Raw genomic sequence first — 23215 nt, 5'->3', positions numbered from 1 at the left:
ATCCCAAGGGGTTCCCCGGCCAGGTCCGGTGTAGTCCGCTCCGACAGCTTCTGGCGTTTTTAAAAAGTATCCCAAGGGCACGGTAAGGGTCGGAGATGTTTAGTCTATTTAATTTCTGACTATATAAAACGAATTCTTCGGTTTTAAAGGTGAAGTAAACTCCGACGAAGTAAAATCCAAGCGAATCTCGTTCACGTTCATGGTTACATCCGTGTTTGTTTACCTTTTTTTCCTGCCAAAATGGCGTCTAACTGAGAGTCACGTGGGGTCCGGTGTCGGTACATTATCTGCTCGGGTGCAAGATCGGCTCGGGGTCCTTCGACTGCCGATGACGTCAAAGTACGGCAAACCCACTCGGACAAAATACACTACACATCTATACTGTTGGAAAGAATTTAGCAGTTTCGTTATTAAAATAATGTTTCTTAAGTCGTAAGTTTGTGTTTATAATAGTATTTGTAAAATAAAACACTATATTTGATTCATGTTGAACTCCTCTTTGAGCACATCCCTTGAAGGATCATAGGTATTAGCAACACCTGTGAAATTGTATTTGCAGGAAAGAAGTGTGTCCCGTTTATTGAAGTATTTGTGTTTAGAGTTTTTGACGTCTTGTCCATGCGTAGTTCAGTTACGCTCATAGCTGCTAGCCAAAGCTATGGAGTTAAAAGTTTTCTGGCTTTACTAAAATACCTGTCTGTACTTATTTGATTGATGGTAGTTTTACTTTCTATTAGACTCCAAATGTAATCATTTGGCACGTTTCTAATTCATAATTTGTAATAATGTAATCGGCGATATTAGCATTAGCATTCCTATGGGTTTTTCCATGTATATTAGCATTGCGCTAACCACTCGCTGCCAAATTGCAGCCTTTGCCATTAGAAAATCTCCTTTTGTCACATCGCAATTTAATTGCACATGCAGTTAATCGTTCAGCCCTAATATACTTGCAGCTCTATGCTAAAAGTGTATTTTCAAAGAGGTAATGATGGATTTCTTTGTAAAAGTTGTCCATCTTTCCAATAGAAAAAAATTGCCTGGACCAACGTCACGTGATAACAACATTACGTGATTACGTAATTCCGTAAGGTTCATGTTCAGCCAATCAACTACTTAGACGTCATCGGCAGTTGACGGACCCGAGCCAATTTTGCACCCGAGCAGATCTTGTACCGACACCGGAGCTCTATATCCTGTGATTGAAGTGCTAATACATTGAGGGACAACTGCAAATGTGGTTGTCTCCATTTGTCAATTGTTTACACGGTTATGGTAAAAATAAAGCATAAGCAATAGGTTATAGTACCCCAGTAGTCTTACATCACTGTGCAAGCCTTTGGACTCACACTTCCTTATTATGTTGCATCGGTTTATTGTGATCTGCTGGAATTTGTTTATGCAAACCTCTTTGAAGGTCTCACCACAGGATTTTACTCAGGTTGAGGTCTGAACTTGAACAGAACCATTGCAAAACCTTCCTTTTTTCTGTTTGTCTTTCTGAATTCAGAGTTCTGGTCCTGTCGAGACCAAGAGAAAAGTTTCAGCTGCCAGATGGATGGCTTCATTTTTGACTTTGACTAATTTGGTATACAAAAAAGGTTTGTGATCCTCTCAGTGACTGAGAGGTGCTCATGTCAGCGGCTGGAAAACGAGCCCCGATCATCACGCCTCCGCCATATGCTGATTGTTCTTTTGCCATAAATTATTTTATGCTTTTCCCTGAATGTACAGTAGTTGTCTGCATTATTGCTTAATGCCTCCAATTTGGTCTTACCTTTCTCCATAACATTGTTCCACAAGTCGTGTGAGTTGCTTATACGAAAATTTGATCTTGTTTTGATTTTGTTTCATACATTAATTTTAATTATGAAATCTTCTAGCAGCCATTTAAAACAATCTATCCATGTTTTATGTTTTTCTAACAGTAATGCTCTGAATAACAACAATGAGTACGCTAAAGGTCCGTAGAGGTCTGTGTATTTTTATTTTCTTGGAAGATTGCACAGACAAGGCTGAAATGGGAATCTAGAAAGAAAATGTCAAACTCAAATTCCAGAGATCTATGTCTTTCTCCAGCCTAACCAATTAAAACATGATAAGGAACTCTCTGCTGTACTGTATTTTTATTTATTTATTTATTTTTGCTAATAGGCTGCAAAGCTATTCATGCTCGAATAGAAAAAATGTCAAGAAAATTAAGGAATGCATGCTTTTGCAGATTCAAAACATTAGTGCCTTTGCCAGAGATCATATGCACATATGCACACCCAAAAGCAGTTTTTCTGATGGACATACACATTTATACAATCCTTACTAGAGTCCTCAATCTGCAGGCCTTAAAGCAGTTGTCATCCCACTGCTTGGGATTGAACTGATGGGAGATTGGAAAAAGGATGGATTTAGAGTAGATTTTCTGTCTCTTCAGTTTTTTGATTCATAAACCCGGCTCAGGGCTTAAATACCCCTTAGTTCTCAAATCATACATAGGGGAATCACATTTTCCTGCATATTACAAAATAAATAAACCAATAAAGAAAATCCTAAGCAATAGAAGCCCAGATGTGATCGGTTGTTCTGAACAGTCATCCAGGTAGATTGCAAGATCAGTGCACTTTTAACCTTTAATGGTCCTTCGTGAAACAAAACCCTGCAGAATTCTGGTGAATTTATTTTCACCAAACTACTTTTCTCTCTCATTTCATGCATTTTATTCAAGGCTGCGTTTGTAAGATTTCACAATATATTTTCAGAACCCTTGAATTTATTATTGTAATGGCTGACACGTGCCCCCCCCCCCCCCACACACACACACACACACACCTCTCTCTCTCTCTCTCTCTCTCTCTCTCTCTCTCTCTCTCTCTCTTACTATTTTCCCCCTCTGTCTTGTGTCCATCATTGTTGCCCTGCATCTGAAATTAGCCTCTACTCTTGTGGGTGGAGAAATGGTGGGCTGCTGAAAGGATCTGGCAAAGCGTATGATGGGATAATCTGCACCTGTTCCTTTGGGCACAAGCTAAAATGGGTCACAGTTGCACCCTGCTTCATGCAAGGATTAGCACAATTCTGCCAATGCACAAAAATATTCTAATTTTATAAAACAAGTTGTGCCAGTGTAAATCTTTTTTACATTAATTTCACCACCCATAGGAACTTCATTGATCCTATACAATAAGCAATACAATAAATTTGCTTTGTTTTCATAAGACTAATCAGGATTAACCATTCACTAATCTTGCATACAGCACATAAATTAATGTGTGACACTTAAACACAACAGATTGCTTGACAGGTGAATGAAAATGTGTAATGGCCAATTTCATTAAATGCACTTACTAGAAAATGAAAGCAACATTAACATTAACATTTAAATATGTTTGCAGGTTTCATTTTACAGTCTTAATTGTTGTTGGTCTATGGTGCACCACACAAATCACCACTAGGGAAAGGCACCAGTTTTAGAAATATCCCTCCATTTTATTATTACTATATAACATCATTTATTTTTTTGTTCCTGGAAAACTTTTCATATACGATGGAACTGTTTCTGAGGACATGGTAGTAGAAAGAATGGAGGGAATTTTAAATGTACTTCCTCTGCAGCCATCTTGGACAGATTACAGATTTAATGGTGTTTCTGTTCAGAGCAGTGTGTTAATGGACCTGTTATGTTGATGCTTGTAAAGCCACATACCCATGTACTGAGTAACACAATTAAGGGACACTTTCAGTTAGTTGTTACTGAAATGACTGATGTGTGAATTTGGTCTTTTAGTTGTTCCATCCAGCGGAAGGAAGAGGAACTTTGCTCCTGCACCTCAACTCGTGGGTCTACATTGACTGACTTTTTTGCATTTCTTTCAGCTGTGGGGATCCAGATGAAACTGGAGTTTTTTCAAAGAAAGTTCTGGACAGCCAGCCGACAGGTGTAGTAAACACACATTTTGTACATTATTGTGTGCTGCCCAGAAAAATACAAGCTAAACAATTTATTCTTGATTTTATATCAACTTCCTTTAGAAGCTATTTGCCCTAAAATTAAAATCACTCATTAGTTATATGAAGAGTTTATTGAACAATGAAAATAAGAATGACTTTTATATGATGTGGTGATTAAAAAATAGATATAATTAAGTGCTGCATCGAATCATTTTGGAGTGAACTTAGTTTTTTTTTTTTTATGCAAGGGTAATCAGAGGATTTTTGCTCTTAGTTAACAGCATGGTCCACACACCCTGAAAGGTTGAAAGTCAGTTTCTGGCAGCAGTCAGGGAGGTTGCTGTTCTTGTACAAATTAACTTGGGCTAGGCTCAAACTTTCTAATCCAAAAAAGTCACAGTTAGCAAACATTCCCTCAGAGCTCCAAAAACAACCTTCAGTGAACCAGAGTCTGTTGTTCATTTCTTCTTCATGCAACAAGAAAAGAAGTGTCCAGTCTCTCACACCTTTTATGTGTCTTGGGCATCTTTTGCATGAACCAGTCTCAGCAGAAAAAGTAACTGAAGGAATATTTGAACAATTCATTTCTGCCACTCTGACTCTTGCTGCAAATGCACATGAATGCCACCCTCTGTTTGTTGGCTTGAATTCTGATGCAGACTGACACATCTGCTTTCCCCTTAATAGAATAGGCAATGCACATAGTAATCATGTGTTAGTTTTTATGAGCTGAACATGTAGCTTTCAGGTTAGAAATCTTGGTGTCATAATTGATTCAGACCTGAGCGTTGCTGGTCACATTAGGCTATAGCTAGATCAGCATTTTATCATCTTCATCAAATAGCCAGACTCAAAAGTCTCATGTTCAGACAAGATCTAGAGAAAACCAGTCATGTGTTCATCTCCAGCAGGCTGGACTATTGCAATGGTCTCTGGACTGGTCTTCTCAAAAAAGCTGTGAAGCAACTGCAGCTTATTCATAATGCTGCTGCTAGAGCACATCAAACCTGTTCTTAAATATTTACATTTGTCACCAGTAAAGTATAGAAACAATTTCAAAGTACTTCTGCTAGTTTATAAATTACTCAATGGCACAGGGCCAAATTACACGTCAGATCTCCTTCCACTATGCACGCCTGGCAGGGCTTTGAGATCCTTAGCAAACAGGCAACTGGTAGAACCCTGGGTCAGAACCCAACAGGGTGAAACTTCTTTTAGCTACCATGCTGCAAACAGACGGAGTCAGCTTCCTCATGACCTCAAATGTGCCCCAACTCTAGCAACTTTTAAATCAAAATGAAAAACCTTCATGGATTCATCAGCCTATGATTGACGGTTTCTTATGCTGCACCTTCTGCACTGTAACTGTTCACCTTAACTTCGTCTGTTTATCTGATTCTTGCAACACATTTTTAACTGTGTATTGTTGTATTTTTCTTCTGACTTTAAAATCTGCAGTTTTATTTTTTCATATTGATTAAGCTATTCTTGTCGTCGTCGTCGTCCTCCGCTTATCCGGGTCCGGGTTGCGGGGGCAGCATCCCAGCTAGGGAGCTCCAGACCGTCCTCTCCCCAGCCTTCTCCACCAGCTCCTCCGGCAGGACCCCAAGGCGTTCCCGGACCAGATTGGAGATGTAACCTCTCCAACGTGTCCTGGGTCGACCCGGGGGCCTCCTGCCAGCAGGACGTGCCTGAAACACCTCCCTGGGGAGGCGTCCAGGAGGCATCCTGACTAGATGCCCAAACCACCTCAACTGGCTCCTTTCGGAGGTGCAGCGGTTCTACTCCGAGTCCCTCCCGAATGTCCGAGCTCCTCACCCTATCTCTAAGGCTGAGCCCTACGGAGGAAACTCATTTTGGCCGCTTGTATCTGCAATCTCGTTCTTTCGGTCATTACCCAAAGCTCATGACCATAGGTGAGGATTGGGACGTAGATCGACCGGTAAATCGAGAGCCCGGCTTTCTGGCTCAGCTCCCTCTTCACCACGACAGATCAGCTCAGGGTCCGCATCACTGCAGACGCTGAACCAATCCGCCTGTCGATCTCCCGATCTCTCCTACCCTCACTCGTGAACAAGACCCTGAGATACTTGAACTCCTCCACTTGAGGTAGGACCTCTCCCCCGACCCGGAGTTGGCAAGCCACCCTTTTCCGGTCGAGAACCATGGTCTCAGATTTGGAGGTGCTGATCCTCATCCCAGCCACTTCACACTCGGCCGTGAACCTACCCAGCAAGAGCTGAAGGTCAGAGCTGGATGAAGGTAGGAGGACCACATCATCCGCAAAAAGCAGAGACGAGATTCTCCTGCCACCAAACTCCACATACTCCACACCACGGCTGCGCCTAGAAATTCTGTCCATAAAGGTAATGAACAGAACCGGTGACAAAGGGCAGCCCTGGCGGAGTCCAACCCTCACCGGGAACAGGTCAGACTTACTACCGGCTATGCGGACCAAACTCACGCTCCTCTGATAAAGGGACTGAATGGCCCTTAACAGAAAGCCACCCACCCCATACTCCTGGAGCGTCCCCCACAGGGTGCCCCTGGGGAGACGGTCATAAGCCTTCTCCGAATCCACAAAACACACGTGGATTGGTTGGGCAAACTCCCATGCCCCCTCCATCACCCTTGCAAGGGTATAGAGCTGGTCCACAGTTCCACGGCCAGGATGAAAACCACATAGCTCCTCCTCAATCTGAGATTCAACTATCGATCGGACCCTCCTCTCCAGTACCTTGGAGTAGACCTTTCCAGGGAGGCTGAGGAGTGTGATCCCCCTATAGTTGGAACACACCCTCAGGTCACCCTTCTTAAAGATGGGGACCACCACCCCGGTCTGCCACTCCACAGGAACTGCCCCCGATGACCACGCAATGTTGCAGAGACAGGTCAACCATGACAGCCCTACAACATCCATAGCCTTGAGATACCCAGGGCGAACCTCATCCGTCCCCGGGGCTCCGCCGCTGTGTAGTTGTTTGACTACCTCAGCAACTTCTGCCCCCGAGATTGGACAGTCCATCCCCAGTTCTCCCAGCTCTGGTTCCTCCTCGGAATGTGCGTAGGTGGGATTGAGGAGCTCCTCAAAGTATTCCTTCCACCGTCCGACTATAGCCCCAGTTGACGTCAGCAGCTCCCCATCCCCACTGTAAACAGTGTGAGCGAGTTGCTGCCTTCCTCTCCTGAGGTGCCGGACAGTTTGCCAGAACCTCTTTGGAGCCGGTCGATAGTCTTTCTCCATGGCCTCACCAAACTCCTCCCACGCCCGAGATTTTGCCTCGGCAACTGCCACTGCTGCACCCCGCTTGGCTATCCGGTACCTGTCTGCTGCCTCCGGAGACCCACAAACCAGCCACGCCCTGTAGGCCTCCTTCTTCAGCCTGACGGCTCCCCGAATCTCTGGTGTCCACCAGCGGGTATGAGGGTTGCCACCACGACTGGCACCGGCCACCTTGCGACCACAGCTAGCAACAGCCGCCTCAACAATCGCAGAGTGGAACAAAGCCCACTCAGAGTCAATGTCCCCCACTGCTCTCGGGACGCGGTCAAAGCTCTGCTGGAGGTGGGAGTTGAAGACCGTCTTAACAGGTTCTTCTGCCAGGCGTTCCCAGCAGACCCTCACTCTGCGTTACGGCATTTTCCCCTGCCATCTGATCCAACTCACCAACAGGTGGTGATCAGTTGACAGCTCCGCTCCTCTCTTCACTCGGGTGTCCAAAACATATGGCCACAGGTCAGATGATATGACTACAAAGTCTATCATCCACCTGCGACCTAGGCTGCCCTGGTACCAAGTGTACGATGGGCATCCTTATGTTCGAACATGGTGTTCGTTATGGCCAAACTGCGGCTTGCACAGAAGTCCAATAACGAAACACCACTCGAGTTCAGATCAGGCGGGCTGTTCCTCCCAATCACACCCCTCCAGGTCAAGCTGTCATTGCCCACGTGAGCATTGAAGTCCCCCAGCAGGACAATGGAGTCCCCTGATGGAGCACTATCAAGCACTCGTCGCAGGGACTCCAAAAAGGGTGGGTACTCTGAACTGATATTTGGCCCATAAGCACAAACAACAGTCAGGACCCATTCCCCGACCCGAAGGCGCAGGGAAGCTACCCTCTCGTCCCCTGGGGTAAACCCCAACACACAGGCATAGAGTCTTGGGGCTAACAAAAAGCCAACCTCAGCCCTCCGCCTCACCCGGAGCAACTCCAGCAAAGGAGAGTGTCCAACCCCTCTCAAGGACTTGGGTTCCAGAGCCAATGCTATGTGTCGAGGTGAGTCCGACTATATCTAGCCGGTACCGCTCAACCTCTGCCACAAGCTCCTGCTCCTTCCCCGCCAGCGAGGTGATGTTCCATGTCCCAAAAACCAGTTTTCTTTTCCGGGAATTGGACCGCCAAGGCTCCCGCCTTGGTCTGCCACCCGATCCACACTGCACCGGACCCTTCATGTTCCTCCTGCGGGTGGTGGGTCCACAGTTGGATGAGCCCATGTATCCGGTTCGGGCTGGGCCCGGCCACCAGGCGCTCGCTCATGGGCCCCAACCCCAGACCTGGCTCCAGGGTGGGACCCCGGTAACCCTCCGGGCCGGGCACTCCGACTCTTTGACTTTACCTCCATGAAAGATCCTGTGAATTTAGCTATTCTTGCTTCTGGACAGCAGATTGAATTGCTTCTGTGTATAAAACGTGCTATACAAATAAAGCTGCCTTCTCTTGCCTAGCTAGAAAAGGAAATTTAAAAAAGTATATTTTTTTCTTTTCAAAATCTTTTTTGACAAGTTATTGCCATAAATCAGTCATATATTTTATTCTCAGAAAAACGATTTTTACATGATCAGTTGACATTTTTGTTATGATGGCCATATTGAATTTAGATGTGTTTGTTTTTAGTGCACTGCATTAGATGGGAGATGCTCCATAAGCTGTGATGAAGAGGTCAGTCTGGTTTATTTTTGTCATACAAGTTTCTATAATTCATTCAATTGTTCGCATTAAAACCGCTTGAACGATTGATTCTTTTTGACAGAATATTAACTGCTACCTCATCGACAACAACGGCTTCATTCTGGTAGCAGAGGACTACACTTTGGTAAGATATTCACGCAATCATGATTATCACTTCATAAAACGCACGACTAAGGGCATCACATAGAAAACACATTTCGGTTTTTCACTAAGATAAAGTTTTGGCATGAACATTCACTAAGACCTTGTGCTGTTGTAGCACGTATAAATCCTCGGCTTAGCAGGGACCAGACATGCTGTCACTCTGAGTTTAGTTCATCCAGCAGCCAGTCCGCTGGCTGTCATTGCCCTTCCCTTTCCCTACTTGTTCTTTTCATGCATCCTTCCTCTACGACATACTGTGTTTACTTTTATTTTTGGAAGCCAAATGCTTTTAGGTTTCACTGGTGGAGAATTGTTTTCATCTCATTCCAGGACTATTTTAGCATGACTGTCCTTCACAATGAATATTTATCAAACAGAATTTAGAAAAAAATCTGAAACTTTATTTTTCAGACATTTATTTTGTGCTAAACACATCATTAAGCCTCCAAGCTCCATTCTACATTACATCCTGAGCACCTCATTAAGGATGGATTCATGCACAAAGGGGGTTTGGAAGGAGGCAATGCATGGAACTATGAGACACCCTGCAGAAATCAGTGTACAACTGCAGTTTTCTGTCTTTTTGGCCTCAGACAGGAAATTTCTTTGGTCAAGCAGAAGGAGCTGTGATGAGTAAGCTTCTTCAGATGGGCTCTTTCAAAAGGTAAGGATTTGAAACCGTGTGTGTGTGTGTGTGTGTGTGTGTGTGTGTGTGTGTGTGTGTGTGTGTGAATACATGTGCAAAATATCAGGCAGGTTTCAGAGTAAGGGCACATCTCCTTTCCTGCTGACAGCTCTTAACTCGGCACACTCGTGTTGAGTCGTTCAGCGCTCAACTCTGACCCCTCACTCGATGAAGTTCTCCATTAGGGGATTACTGCAAATCTTTTCCTGAAACAAAAGATTTGGGGGACTTGAGTTTGCTCCCACACATACACACAGGTAAAACCCATGCAGATGTGGATTTGTGATTTTTTTTTTGTCTTCTGGAAAATTCTACAAAAAGTGAGCAGCAACATTCTGCAATTAATTTAGAGGTTTGAGAACACCTTTCTGAGTATTTCAGAGAAGAAAAACAGCAAAAGAAGACATTTGGTTGTCAAGCTGCTGCAATGATGTGAAATTGGCAAAGTCTTAGCATAGAGCTAAGTGTAAATTCCTTCTGCTTGCAATCTTAAAACCTCATCTCTAATGCCAATGCATGCCCTTCAATGGCTTCTGCCTTCTGAAGAAAGGACTGAAGGGATTTCTGCCATGATGTCTTGAAATCAGAGGTGACAAATATTTTCATGACTGAGGCTGTTTTTAAAGAAAAAAACCTCCCAAACTGACAGCTAATAGATTACAGACCAATCCATAAAAACAAAATGACCAATGTTTTACCTGAAGATTCAGTGTTGAATGATGATTGATGGTTAAAATTGAGAAAGACATAATAAGATGAATGAGTAAGATCTTTGCTGGAGGCACAGAGGGATGAGTAACAGACCTTTAAAATCTTAATGCTAATGACTCCATTGTGATGTGTCCCAGTGCAGTGATGTTGGTGGTAAATTACTGAGTTTGGGTCGGAGATTTGTATTAAAATAAAAGACGTTTTAAAAAGTGCCATCCACTTTCAACTTATTAATCAGCATCAAGTCTGTAAATAAAAATAAAAAAAATAGGACACATTATTTTGTGGTATCCTTCACCATGCACAGGCAATAAAAACACAGTTAGTAAAATAATAAACTGAAACAACAAGGTTTTTGACAAACATAATTAAAGTAAAATATATGAGGAAATCAAAACCCGAGACTATGGTCAGGAGATGCAAAAGGGCAGAATACCTGCTCTAGGGACAAGGTCCTTCCTCTAGTGGTTGAATTGGGTTAGGTTAGGTTTAGTTAGCAAAATCAAAGTTCTAGATTTACCGGTTGATCCACGTTCCTACCCTCACCTCTGGTCACGAGCTTTGGGTCCCTGCAGATGGACGTGCAGATCATGTCTATAGTTATGGTTACAAAATGTGAATCAAATGCTACAAAACTAAAGTTACAATTACAAAATGTAAATTACATGATAAAAAACTAAAGTTATAGTTACAAAATGTACATTACATGCTACAAAATGAAAGTTACAGTTACAAAATGTGAATCAAATGCTACAAAACTAAAGTTACAGTTACAAAATGTAAATTACTTGCTACACAATTAAAGTTATAGTTACAAAATGTGAAGTACATGCTACTAAACTAAGTTACAGCTACAAAATGTGAATTACATGCTACAAAAATAAGGTTACAGTTACAAAAGATGTTACAAGTTACAAAACTTGGTACACGTCACATGCAATATTGTCCCAATTCTAGCTCCATACATAAGTGGAAAAAATTGTATGGATAGATGAATGGATTTGTAAGGAATCCATTGAATTAATGATAACTGGTATCCAACACTTTTTTCCTTGCAAGTTTATTCCTTTCCTTCATAATAACGACACATTAGAAATAACCAATAACATCCCTTGTACACAAGTTCTTGGAGATATAATGGATGAAAAACTCAATTTCAGCTTTTTGTGGGTAAAATCTTAAGAGAGTAAGACCTTAGTTCTGGTAGTAAGTCTTGTACATTTTCAGGTTTCTGTAGTGTCAGATGTGCGAGAGAGTAAAAGAAAAATAGAACTGAGTAAGGTCTATTGGAGCAAAAGTGTGAAAGCAATTGATGACGTTGAGGAGAAAACAAAAGCGGTTTATATGTATCTGGCAGGGTAATAAGTATACAGATAAAAAATTCTGTTTCCATGCAAAACAAACACACACTGGTCTGGGTAAGCTGCTAGCACACGTGGAATGGCTTATGTCTATACGTTTCTTATTGATGTGTTGAAGCTGTGCATCGCTATGAAGTGAAGTTTGAACGACGCCTGAGGCTGACCAGAACACTCCGACATCACACAATATCCAACATTAACATGAAGGTGTATCAGGTATACCAGACCTTTTCCAACGGCTGTTAAAAAGAGCGTCCAGTGGTGTATGTGCAAGTTAGAAACCTTTTCAATAACCTTACACAGACAGAACTACATTTAAACCCCTCAGGGTTCAGTAAACCTCTCAAATCCTCTGATATCCCTCAAATTATCTGCACACACACACTGTTCTCAAATCACTATGACAAACCTCACAGGAAGCTCTCATCTTTCACTTGCCTTCCTCTTTCCATCCATTCTCCATCTATCCCAATTATTATTGGTGGCTGAAGCTGTGGTTATTGCAGAGGTGGTATATTTTCTTCCTGCTCCTACACAGCAGTCTAAAAGGCCCCTCAGGCATGGGATTGTAGAGGAAATCTGTGAACCGAAACAGGTATATCCTGTTTTTAGTGATGTAACATTCTAATGCAACAGTCATATGTTTATTTGTGTTTTAGACATTCTTTTGCTCTATATGTTTTATTTTCATCTTATCAGGGTCACGCTTTATGACTACCAGGCGCTGTGTCGGGTCTATTCAGAGAGCAGGGACAGTGGGCACACTCTGCTGGATGTGAGTACTGCTCTTTTCAACCTAAAGTCAAATTCAAATCTAAATACCAGCTTATGTGCTGCAACTCTCTTATCTGTATTTCCTGTCTTTTTATGTAATTTTTAGCCCTACTTTGCTTTCTTGGCTGCAGTAAAGTGGACCCTGACGGAGCTTGTCATGTAAGAGTCCTCCACATGAGAGAATGTCTGTTTGTGCAGCGATGCCAGAAGCTAAGAGCATATATGTGGTTTCAGGGCTTGTGTTTGGGCCTCCCCGCTCTCAGATTGGCTGTGTGTTTGGGAGCGTTCTGTTTGTCGTGCGTGTTTGTTTATGAGAGTCTCCGCGTGTATGTTAACGCGTTCCGCTGTGATCAAAACTAGAAATGGATGCCTGATGCTTTCCCATAGCACGGGTATCCCTGAGATGTCCCGCCGTGGCTGTGGTTTAGACCTGCTGGGTGGTCTGTCACTGCCGAAGCGCATCATGGAAGTTTTCATTGCTAATTTAAAAACTTTGTATGAGTATTGTATACTTTGTTTGTTTTTTACTATGATTACTGTTGTTTTATTTGACTATGAAGTCATGTTGAAAGTGTTTTTATCTAAAAATCAAAAGGATCATGTCCATATTTGACACTTAAGTTCAGCAACATTTTTTAAACAACTTCAAAAAAATTATATTGAACTTTAAAGGTGCAATTTGTAGGAATTCTACTGTGAAAATATCACAAAGAAGGAAGAGTATGCTGCAACAGATTTCATACTAAACGTAACTGGGACGTAGATGCTGTTTACACTCTGTGAGTTTGTGAGGTTTCCGGCAGGCAAAATGCTCCAGAGTTGTTTAAAGAAATGCAAACAGTAAACGGGAGCAACCCAGAAGTTATTTCTTGTACCCCTAAGACGCCACAGCAGCGTTTTGTTTCCCTCTTAAATGGGGTGAAGCAGATTAGAGGCTAATGTTGATGTCATGGCCTTTGGCTTTCTTTAATGAGTCATCCAGAACTATAACAGCAAGCTAATGGCAAGACAGCAAATAACATAACTTCCTGTAATGCTGGAGACAAATTGTCATAGTAAGTGTAGTAAGAACTTCCATAAAACAACCAAGACTAGGTATGACAATGTGTTTATCTGCTTATTTATTTATTTATTTATTTATTTATTTGACTTTAGTGAGAATACTTATAATCTTACTGTGTATGACTCGTCTTTGCTTGTCATCAACACTCTTTTGGTGCTGACCCTTAACTAACAACAGCTGTGAAACTTACGGAACGGTAGTGAAAGAGAAATATTTTTGCTTAAAAATGGACTGCAGTAACCACATTTGACCAAGGGAGGTAATTCTTACAAATTGCACCTTTAATTTGGAATCAGCCATTACAGGCTCTGCTTTCAACTTTGCTTTACAATGATGAAAGCAAAAAGAAATGACACATCAACTTTTATTTCTCCCTAAATATTTCATCTATAGCTCCTTTCTGTGAGTAAAACCTACTCAACTATATAGTTTTTCCGCGTGACAAAAAAACAAGCAATTACACGACTGATATTAAGCAAATCTGCAACACTATTCTCCTTTTATTTTTTATTTTAAAAGGGATAAAAATTAAAATAAAAAGATGAAAACAAGGTTAGCCAACACAAAACTGCACAGAACATTATATAAATCCCCACACGTTCATTTGGCTGAAGGTTAGGGTTAAAATTAAAGTGAATGGTTTAAATGTACATATGAGGGCAAGGGCGTCAGTTTGTTTTCAGAATTGCTGGGGACAATAACCATACACTTGAGTGGGGTTTAAAAATTGCTGGGGACAATAAAGTAGGCTAGCACAGGGGTCGGCGGCTCCGTAGCCGCATGCGGCTCTTCCATCCATCTGATGCGGCTCTCTGTGCTTGTAAAATAATGAATGGATATTTAAATAAAAAGCTTTATATTTTACTGCATTAATTTTACATCTGTATGCCAATTCTAAATGTAAAGATTGTCTGCGTACACCTGAACAGTTCCAACCCGGTCTTACTGTGAGACCGCGTTGACGGGTCACGCTTGTGCGTAATCATAGGCGCTTCCTGAGCTGGAGGATGTCAGATTCTGGGCTTCTCCTCAGACAGGTTCCTGGATGCGTCGCCACATTGGAGACAGGAACAAGCACTATTCAGCCAAAGTTTCATAATCAGGTGTGGCAGTGTGAGTGTCCTGTCACAGTGTCCCAATAAATAATGCGCCCTGGCTTCTTGGCCAAGAGGATGTCCCTTTGGCTGACTGGTTAGAGCGTATGACTCTCACCCGGGAGTCTGGGGATCAAATCCCGCCCGGGCCCTCGTTTCTCCACTTTGCCACATATTGACGGATAAACTCAAGGATGTTGGTTGTTTTGAAAGAATTACCCCGACGCACACTGATGCGCATGGATGAGCTGACATTTTAATCGTTACGCACATCGCAGAGGTAACTTGATTCCCATCAGAACATCAGAGCTTTATACTGGACACTGTGTTCAGCGCAGCTTGGAGCGCCCACGGACAGTGGGCTGAAGATCTGCAGAGGGGTTCGCAGCGCAGTGCAGAACCACGTTGCATGCAATAAGATCTCCTCCCACTGAAGCGGTCTGGAAACCCGGTCTCTCTGAGGGATGTGTCACTTGGAAAAATGTTCTTTTTATGAAATTATGAAACTTTGGCTGAACAGCGCTTGTTCCCGTCTCTAATATGGAGACGCATGACGCATCCAGTCTGAGGCAGAATAGCCTCTTCAGCTCAGCAAGCACCTGTAGAGACATTTGATCACGCACAAAGTTTATGTGGAGCAGAAGCGGTCGGGCCACGGCAGGTGAATCTGTAGATTATTTTACCATCCTTTTACTATAGTTTTTAATACTTAATCAGTATGCTTATGGATGTGTGTGTGTGTGTGTGTGTGTGTGTGTGAGTGTGTGTTTGTGCGTGCGTGTGTGTGTGTATGTATATATGTGTGTGTGTAAATGAACATGTGTGTGCGTATACATGTTCTTATGTGTTTTTAGGTATTTTTATTCTTCATTTATTATGGTTGTTGTATGTTTTAGAGAGCGAACATCTACCGAAGACAAATTCCTTGTAAATGTAATTTTACTTGGCCAATAAATCTGAAATCTGAAATCTGAAATGTTCCTAGCCTACATGAAGTTAAACGGTTTAATTGTAACATTAATATGTTACTGGACACGCTGGTCTGGTTGGTTAGTTTGAAGTGGAAAACACACACACACAGACCAATTAAAATAATGCTGATAGCGTGGAAAAGAAGACAGGTGATGGTTTACGTATTTAAATGATGATCAGGCTGCTGTAAAATGTAATCTCCATCCACATCCAGACAGAATTATCCTCTATTCGTTCTCTAGTTGCTCTGCTCTTATCTGGGCTGGCGCGGCGTGCCTAACTAGCGGCTAATGCACATTTTACGCATTTGGAGAGGTGGGCTGGATGCTTTGCTTTTACTGGAAGATGGTCCACTTAACGCACGGGTGTAGACTACATATTAATGACAAATGAATGAAAATTAAATTGGGAGTTTTTACTTCATATTTTAGAAATTAAAATGACGGGGGAACATTTATGACGTCTTTTTAAACGAAATTTTCTAGCGCGTCCTGCCTGCTTCACTTAAGTCACTGCTTATTAAGGTCCGTCCAAAATTACCGTGGCCCACCCAAAAATGAAAACCTGGCGCCGCGCCAGTTATAAACCTATGCAAATTGTTGTTCTTCACTTTATCAAACTCAGACTTTGTACAGCTAATGTCAAGATGTAAAATTATGAATTCAGTCGAGCGCTTCCGTCCCTCCCTCTCCTGCTCTCTGGAAACCCGACATCGGCTGTCAGAAGCGGGAGGGGAAGAAGAAGATGAGGCAAACAGAGTGAGTGCGACGTAAAGAAACCAGACTGGTGTGGAGGTGAGCAAAACAGCTGGAAATGTGTGGGTGTTGAATCTCCCATGGGTGCGACGCCCATGCGAGCGACCGGTACCGGCTGCTGTCACCTGTTGTGAGCAACTCTCTGCTGTCTGAGGGTAGGCCCCACCTACAACGCTGCAGCCGCTGTGGCTCCCAGTGTTTCCTGTACTGTGGGAAATAATGGCTCTTTGATGGGAACAGGTTGACGACCCCTGGATAAGATCTGAGCTGGTAAAACAAAAATCCTCTTCAGCAGGCATTTTTTAAAGTGTGTGTGTGTGTGTGTGGGGGGGGGGGGGCGCAGCTGCCAATTACAAATTTTGCCGGGGACATGTCCCCGGCGTCCCCGGTTAAGTGATTTTTCCAAACAGCAGAAAAGCTGTACAAACTTCAGCATCATGTAGAAATAACAGGACTGAGGTCAGTTGCTTTTACATACCAGCTCAGTGGCCTAGTGGTAAGAGTGTTTGCCCTGAGACTGGGAGATCAGGGTTCAAATCCTGGTTGGGTCATACCAAAGATTCTGAAAAAATGGGACCCAGTGCCTCCCTGCTCAACACTCAGCGTTAAGGGGTTGGATTGGGTGGTTAAACCACCAAATGATTCCTTACATGGCTGTGTGTGCTAGGAGCTGCATGACTTAATTTTTTTAAAAGTCGACTGTCAAGTAATGAAAGTCGAGTCGACTTTGACTAGTCGTTGATGACGTCATACACCTGGAGCACGCGCGCGGGGGTGGGGTGGGGGGGGGGTCGTCAGTTGGTTCACTGGAGTTTTTAACAATTCAAATTGCGGCCACATTTTCAGAGTTAAACACATTTCTTTTAACAACGGTAGTTTCTGCTTCAGCCCTCTCCCCCCTCCCTCTGCGCAGTGGCCGCAAACTCACTGAAGCGCCTGCAGCCTCTCAGAGTTCCTGCTGCTCTAAACATTAAAATAATTATTTCATTTTCTGTTCCTCACTTCTGATTACCTTCAGTGGTGTCTGTTTGTTGCAACCACCAGGTACAAAAACTAACTTGTTTTTATTTGACTGTTTTTCTGTCCTGCCTGTTTATTATCTTCCTGCATCTCCTCTCAATCCTAAAGAGAAACTAGGCTACTACATGGGTTCATATATATTCACCTCAAGAGTTACCTTTGAACTGCAGTTCTAAAGGATGTACCAACCGCAAAAACAGCGGGGGGCGCGCCGGCCGCACCGGTGAGGTGCGTCACCGGAGGACAAGGTGATGCGCCCCGCTCCACAGCAGCGAAAAGCATCAGGCACAAATAAAAGACAGAAAACATAAAAGGAAATGAGCCGACATGAACGATCGCATGTTAAATTTGTTTTTGAGGTGGCGACACCTGATTTGATGTTACTGTGGCCGTGCTCAGGACGCATCTGTCTGGAGAGCATCAATATTCAGAGCTTTGCATGCGCAAGCTGGTTAAGATTAGGATGGGGGTTGAGGGGAAGGTTAAATTGCAAGAGGGTAAAGGTCACAATTTGGTTAAATGTCCATTTTACGGCGGGTGTCAGTACCAACGCTCTGGCACAGCGCGTTGCCTCCCGACGCGCAGGAGCTCCTCACCTGCTGTCTTTTCCGAGGTCTGCATCTTGCCGGTCATTATCACGTGACAGTGACTAGTCGAAGACAGGCATAAAAAGTCACTACAGAGCAGTGAAGTCGACTAGTTCATACAACCCCTAGTGTGTGCAGCTTACTGCTCCCCCAGGGGATGGGTCAAATGTAGGTAACAAATTTAGCAGTGTGTGACAACTAACTGGACTTCATTCATGACAGCTGTTTCAAAGATACTTTTCCATTTCTCTGTTATATTTAAATTTTAAAGAAATTATCAATTGCAACTTTTGCTGATTGTAAGAGAAAAATGTTCCTGTGTTTTGTATTGTGTTTTAAAAGCAAATAATGAAATATTGATGCTGTCTTCACATTTAGATTCCTGGTTGAATTTAACTTGTACAGCTGGTGGAACTCTGATTTCACTGCAAAAGGTAAGAAGGAACAGTGAATATTTATACTTTCTGTCTGACGCAATCACACAAGCTATTGTTTTTAAGTATAGTGTGACCCAAAATATCTCTGTAACTCGAATGTAGTAGCAAAAAGTAACAGTGATTGTTTAAGTCAATGAAATAAATACTAATTTTTGACAACAAAATATATTAAAAAATGCTTTAAATATTATTTAAAAAATGTTGAATTGACAGAAAAAGTACATTAAACATTGTTTAGAATAATTTTTTCATAAGTGAAAAACACAAGTTTTCAATCTGAACATTTTAATATTCTTACTTCTTTAACATTGCAGAAAACTTCTGTGTCTTTTAGCATTTAAATTTTACAGAATAAGCAATCAAATAACCATTTTGAATTTGGACTCTTTGATACTTTTTACAATATATGTTAGAACAAATGAGTGTAAAATATAATGTAGTATTTAGTTTAGCCATTTCTGTAAAATCAATATGATAAACGTTTTAGAAATTTAAATGTTTTTCATTTAGTGACGAGACACTTGAAATATTCACACGCCTGGATTCAAGCCTTATTTCTTCTCCCAGAAATAACACGACTGATTTGCACTCAGATTTGTTCAGCACATTTTTATAAAGTAGAATTTTTGCATGACTTTAATCTATTTAGTTTGAACTGTTTTATTGCTCCATTTATCATAATGTGTAAACTCGGTTGTGCAGCCAATTAAATTTATTTTGGCATCTTTAAATAAGGTGCAGTGGTACTTTAGGAAAATGTTTGTGTCATTTAGATGGAAAAGTGAAATCAACGGGACCAAAAAAAAAAAAAAAAACATTATACTCCTGTCCACATGAGTGGACCAAACATTTATAGGCCTGAGAATGGTCAGTAGGACTCTGAAACAGAGAGCTTCCCCCTGTCTGCAGGTACATGACTCAAAGTTTGGGAAAAACGCCAGACTCTTCCTGTTACATGTGAATCAGTTTTGTTAGAGATCATTGGCAATAATAACATTTTTAGAAAGATCCTCCGGTGAGATTTTTTAAAGGCATACTATTCAACTGTTTTATATTTTGAAAAAGTTGTCTTGAGCTTGTACATAGTAAAATTACGCTTTTAAAGGGTTAATGAAAAGTCACTGAGACCACACCACCCCCTGTGGCCAGAATAGCACATTTGCAACTTCAGAAGTTCAGAGTATGCAGAACGGTCCCTGTTAGGTCCCACTTTAATCTTAGTAATGTGGAGCTGACATGCCAGCAAGTCTGCTTGCAACACATTTCCTACATGTTTTAGATCATGAACACAGCTGATTTGTTTTATCTAGTGATTAACCAAACTTGTAGACACTAATGAAGGCCAAGGAGACATTTCAGCTGTTGTAAGGTGTTAAAAAGAGAAACGCACAGCGAGGAGATCAATTAATTAATAACGGGCTCTAGGGGGTGCTAAAAGTAAGACAAAACAGCATAGATTCCCTTTAACAAACATTGTCAAAAAAAAAAAGAAGTAATAATTAAAGGCTTTTTTTGTGTTTGAATCATCAGAGAAACACATTTTAAACTTGTGGCCATGCAATATACATGCATTATATATATATATATATATATATATATATATATATATATATATATATACATACATAACATACATTTTGCACGTTTTATTTCCACAAATATTGTGATCAGTAGGGGTCGCCACCTATCAGTAAAACAAACAACTAAAGAAAACAAGAAATGATCCCATTTTCATCACATATGAGCTGCACATCTTAAAGGTGTTATATGGTCTTAGTTTTGTTTTACAGCTACATACATTTTATTTCAACCAAAAATTATTAGGGCTATGATTTTTTTTTATCTTTAGGAAAAACATTTTAAATCAATTAAACGTATTCTAATTCACGTTCAGCAAAATTTGTTGCAGTTGTATAAAGGTCATGATTACACTTTTAGCTTCATAGTTTAGTAATTTGGGAGGAAATGTGGTAAGTTATTTGCTGGATATAATCTATTTTGTAGAAGAGGTAAAACATGTTTCTATTTTCTCATCTGCTTCCATGAACATGTTCTCATATTCTCACTGCCAGGCTGTGACTGCAGTGATTCCTCATGCTTTATGAAGTGTTAAATGCTATTTGCCTGTCTGCAGCGAAAGTCTCACTAAGCTGCATCACGTTTTCATACTAATTGTGGCCAAAACTAATAAACCGAGAGAGAGAAAGACTGGGAGGGAGAAACAACCACAAAATTAAAGTCTATAAAATGCTTTCCTTGCACACTTTAATCCTGAATGAAGTGAAGCTGGGCATTGCTGCTCGCCAAGCAGTCGAGACAATTTCACAGTTGGCTAGCCTCAGGTCTTAGCAGCACTTTCTATATCTTTTTACAGTGAAGACACAGGGCCTGTGACACATGGCTGAAATACCCCAACTTAGCAAGACCGTAACCAAATCTACACAACTAGCTGGGCCAAACTAATCCCAGACATGTCTACAGTTTCTATGTGACGCACACACACACACCCACAACACAATGCTGTGCTGCTGACTCGATGTAATTAAACCACTCTGTTCCAATCACAGAATCTGTAGTAATCTTTGTCGTAAAAATGAGAAGAATGCTGTGACTAAGCTGAAGATCTGCTTTTATTGAAAAATATGAGAAGAATGTTGAACGAAGCATCCTGTAGCATCTTGTCAAACCTCTGGAGGGCAGTAGTACACAAGCAATACAGCTGGAAAAGGTGGCTAAAATGTGTAGGATATTTACAAGGAAGTACAGTATTTCCAACAGCAGTTTTGGTTCAGAAAAGCAATTTTTACATTTATGTTTACATTTATCTCTGTTTTCTGCACAGATTTAATGTGTTAAAATGTTTGTGAAAATACAGTTTATTCTACAAAAGCCATGTGTTCCTCTCTCCTTTAATTAAATTTTTTTTCATTTCATGCCTTGTTGTCTTTTCTTCTCATCCTTTCTGTCTTTAGCTCAGACAGCAGGACCGAGCATGCAAGTGCCTTGTGACACCGAATATCCAGCCTTCGTCTCAGAGAGAACCATCAAGGAAAACATGGGCAATATTGACTGTGATGGCTGTATCAAGTAGGACATGCACACGCAAACGCATACACACACACACACACGCAAACGCGCGCGCACACACACACACACACACACGCAAACGCGCACACACACACACACACACACACACACACACACACGCAAACGCGCGCACACACACACACACACACACACGCAAACGCGCACACACACACACACGCAAATGCACACACACACACACACACACACACACACACACACACACACACACACACACACACACACACACAGTAAATTATCAACCAGTTATAAAAAACTATGTTCCATCTTCTCCTGTCCAATTTTATTTGTAAAGCACATTTTAAAAGAGCACGAAAGATGACCAAAGTGATGAACAAGGAGTAAAACAAACTTATCCTGTTTTTGTCCACTAATATGTTTCATTTGTTGTTTTATTTATTTGTTACTCTCTCATCCAAATAATAATTTCCCTGCTGTTTGATATATGAGGGAGACAAAGGAGAGAAGTGGGGGAGAAAAAAGCTTCCAAATGAGAAAATGAGTGTGGTGGTCCCTCATTAACAATTTAGGATTTTTTGTCAGGCAATTGTGGGGTGTTCTCTGGATCCCTCCAATGGGCCCTTCATTGCTCCCAGCTGTGGAGCGGCCAGAGAGCTGAGAAATCTGTCTGTGTGCGTGGATGTGTGTGTTTTTCCCAGTGCAGCCCCAAGGTCAGCGGACTAACCACTAGCCATGGGTGCCACGTCTAAAATCCAGTCGAGGTTGCAATCAGACCTCAACACACTAACATAAGTGCCTGCACACACACACACACACACACACACACACACACACACACACACACACACACACACACACACACACACACACACACACACACACACACACACACACACACACACAGGGGAACATGAGAGCCACATTTCTCCAGAGATATCAGTCGATGTTAGACTAGCAGGCAGGTCTGGACATGTTGCCCTGCAATGATTTATTTTTTCTAATACTATAAATCTGACTCAGTAAAATTAAGTTTTTATTTCATTTATGTGGAATTTTATAGCTCACATTTGTAATAGCGGGTATCTCTGATAAACATCTGCTTTGTGTTACAGCCTGACTAAAGCCTTCTTTCATATTTTTACAGACACGTGTGCATACTTTATGCTGTAGGAAATATATCCTAAGCTCTTGCTTGTTAAGGCATTCTTTACTGGTTTATGACCAGTGTGTGTGTGTGTGTGTGTGTGAGTGCGAGTTAATATTATTTACAGATAACCATTACTTCCTGATTGGTGTGACAATGCTTTGGGAAAAGCTTAATGTAGTAAGTTGTTTTAAAAACTTAAATTCTTTGACAATTTGCACCCAATTTATCTTTTTCCAGCTTTCTGGCTGGAACAAGATATTTAAGGCAAATTAGCCAAAGAATGTCTATAGATGTAGCATTCATGGCTTTACCCATTTTGGCCCGTGACTGCGAAGGCTGTTGATTTTGCATCCAGGAGAGAGCAGAGCAATCTCAGCCTGTAAAAGCTAACCGTTAGCATTAGCAACTCCACAACATGACATAACTCTTTCAGGTCTGTGTTATTTGTGGAGATACGCTGCCTGTATAAAATAACACTGACTGT

General features: G+C 41.7%; 1 protein-coding gene across 5 annotated transcripts in view; it reads left to right on the top strand.

Moving 5' to 3' along the window:
* cacna2d3a (calcium channel, voltage-dependent, alpha 2/delta subunit 3a) overlaps positions 1-23215 on the top strand; it is a 341398-nt gene that overhangs the window by 306533 nt on the left and 11650 nt on the right. For all 5 annotated transcript variants that reach the window (XM_070545074.1, XM_070545072.1, XM_070545073.1 and 2 more), the window contains 8 exons: positions 3868-3929; positions 8841-8885; positions 8977-9039; positions 9653-9723; positions 12516-12591; positions 12697-12749; positions 18460-18515; positions 21491-21605. In XM_070545074.1, coding sequence (XP_070401175.1) covers positions 3868-3929; positions 8841-8885; positions 8977-9039; positions 9653-9723; positions 12516-12591; positions 12697-12749; positions 18460-18515; positions 21491-21605 — 541 coding nt within the window. The remainder of the gene's footprint in view (positions 1-3867; positions 3930-8840; positions 8886-8976; positions 9040-9652; positions 9724-12515; positions 12592-12696; positions 12750-18459; positions 18516-21490; positions 21606-23215) is intronic.

The sequence above is a fragment of the Nothobranchius furzeri genome, chromosome 15 (genome assembly GCF_043380555.1).
Source record: "Nothobranchius furzeri strain GRZ-AD chromosome 15, NfurGRZ-RIMD1, whole genome shotgun sequence".
Taxonomy (NCBI): domain Eukaryota; kingdom Metazoa; phylum Chordata; class Actinopteri; order Cyprinodontiformes; family Nothobranchiidae; genus Nothobranchius; species Nothobranchius furzeri.
The sequence above is the reverse complement of the archived record's forward strand: the minus strand, read 5'-3'. Positions and strand labels throughout refer to the sequence as shown.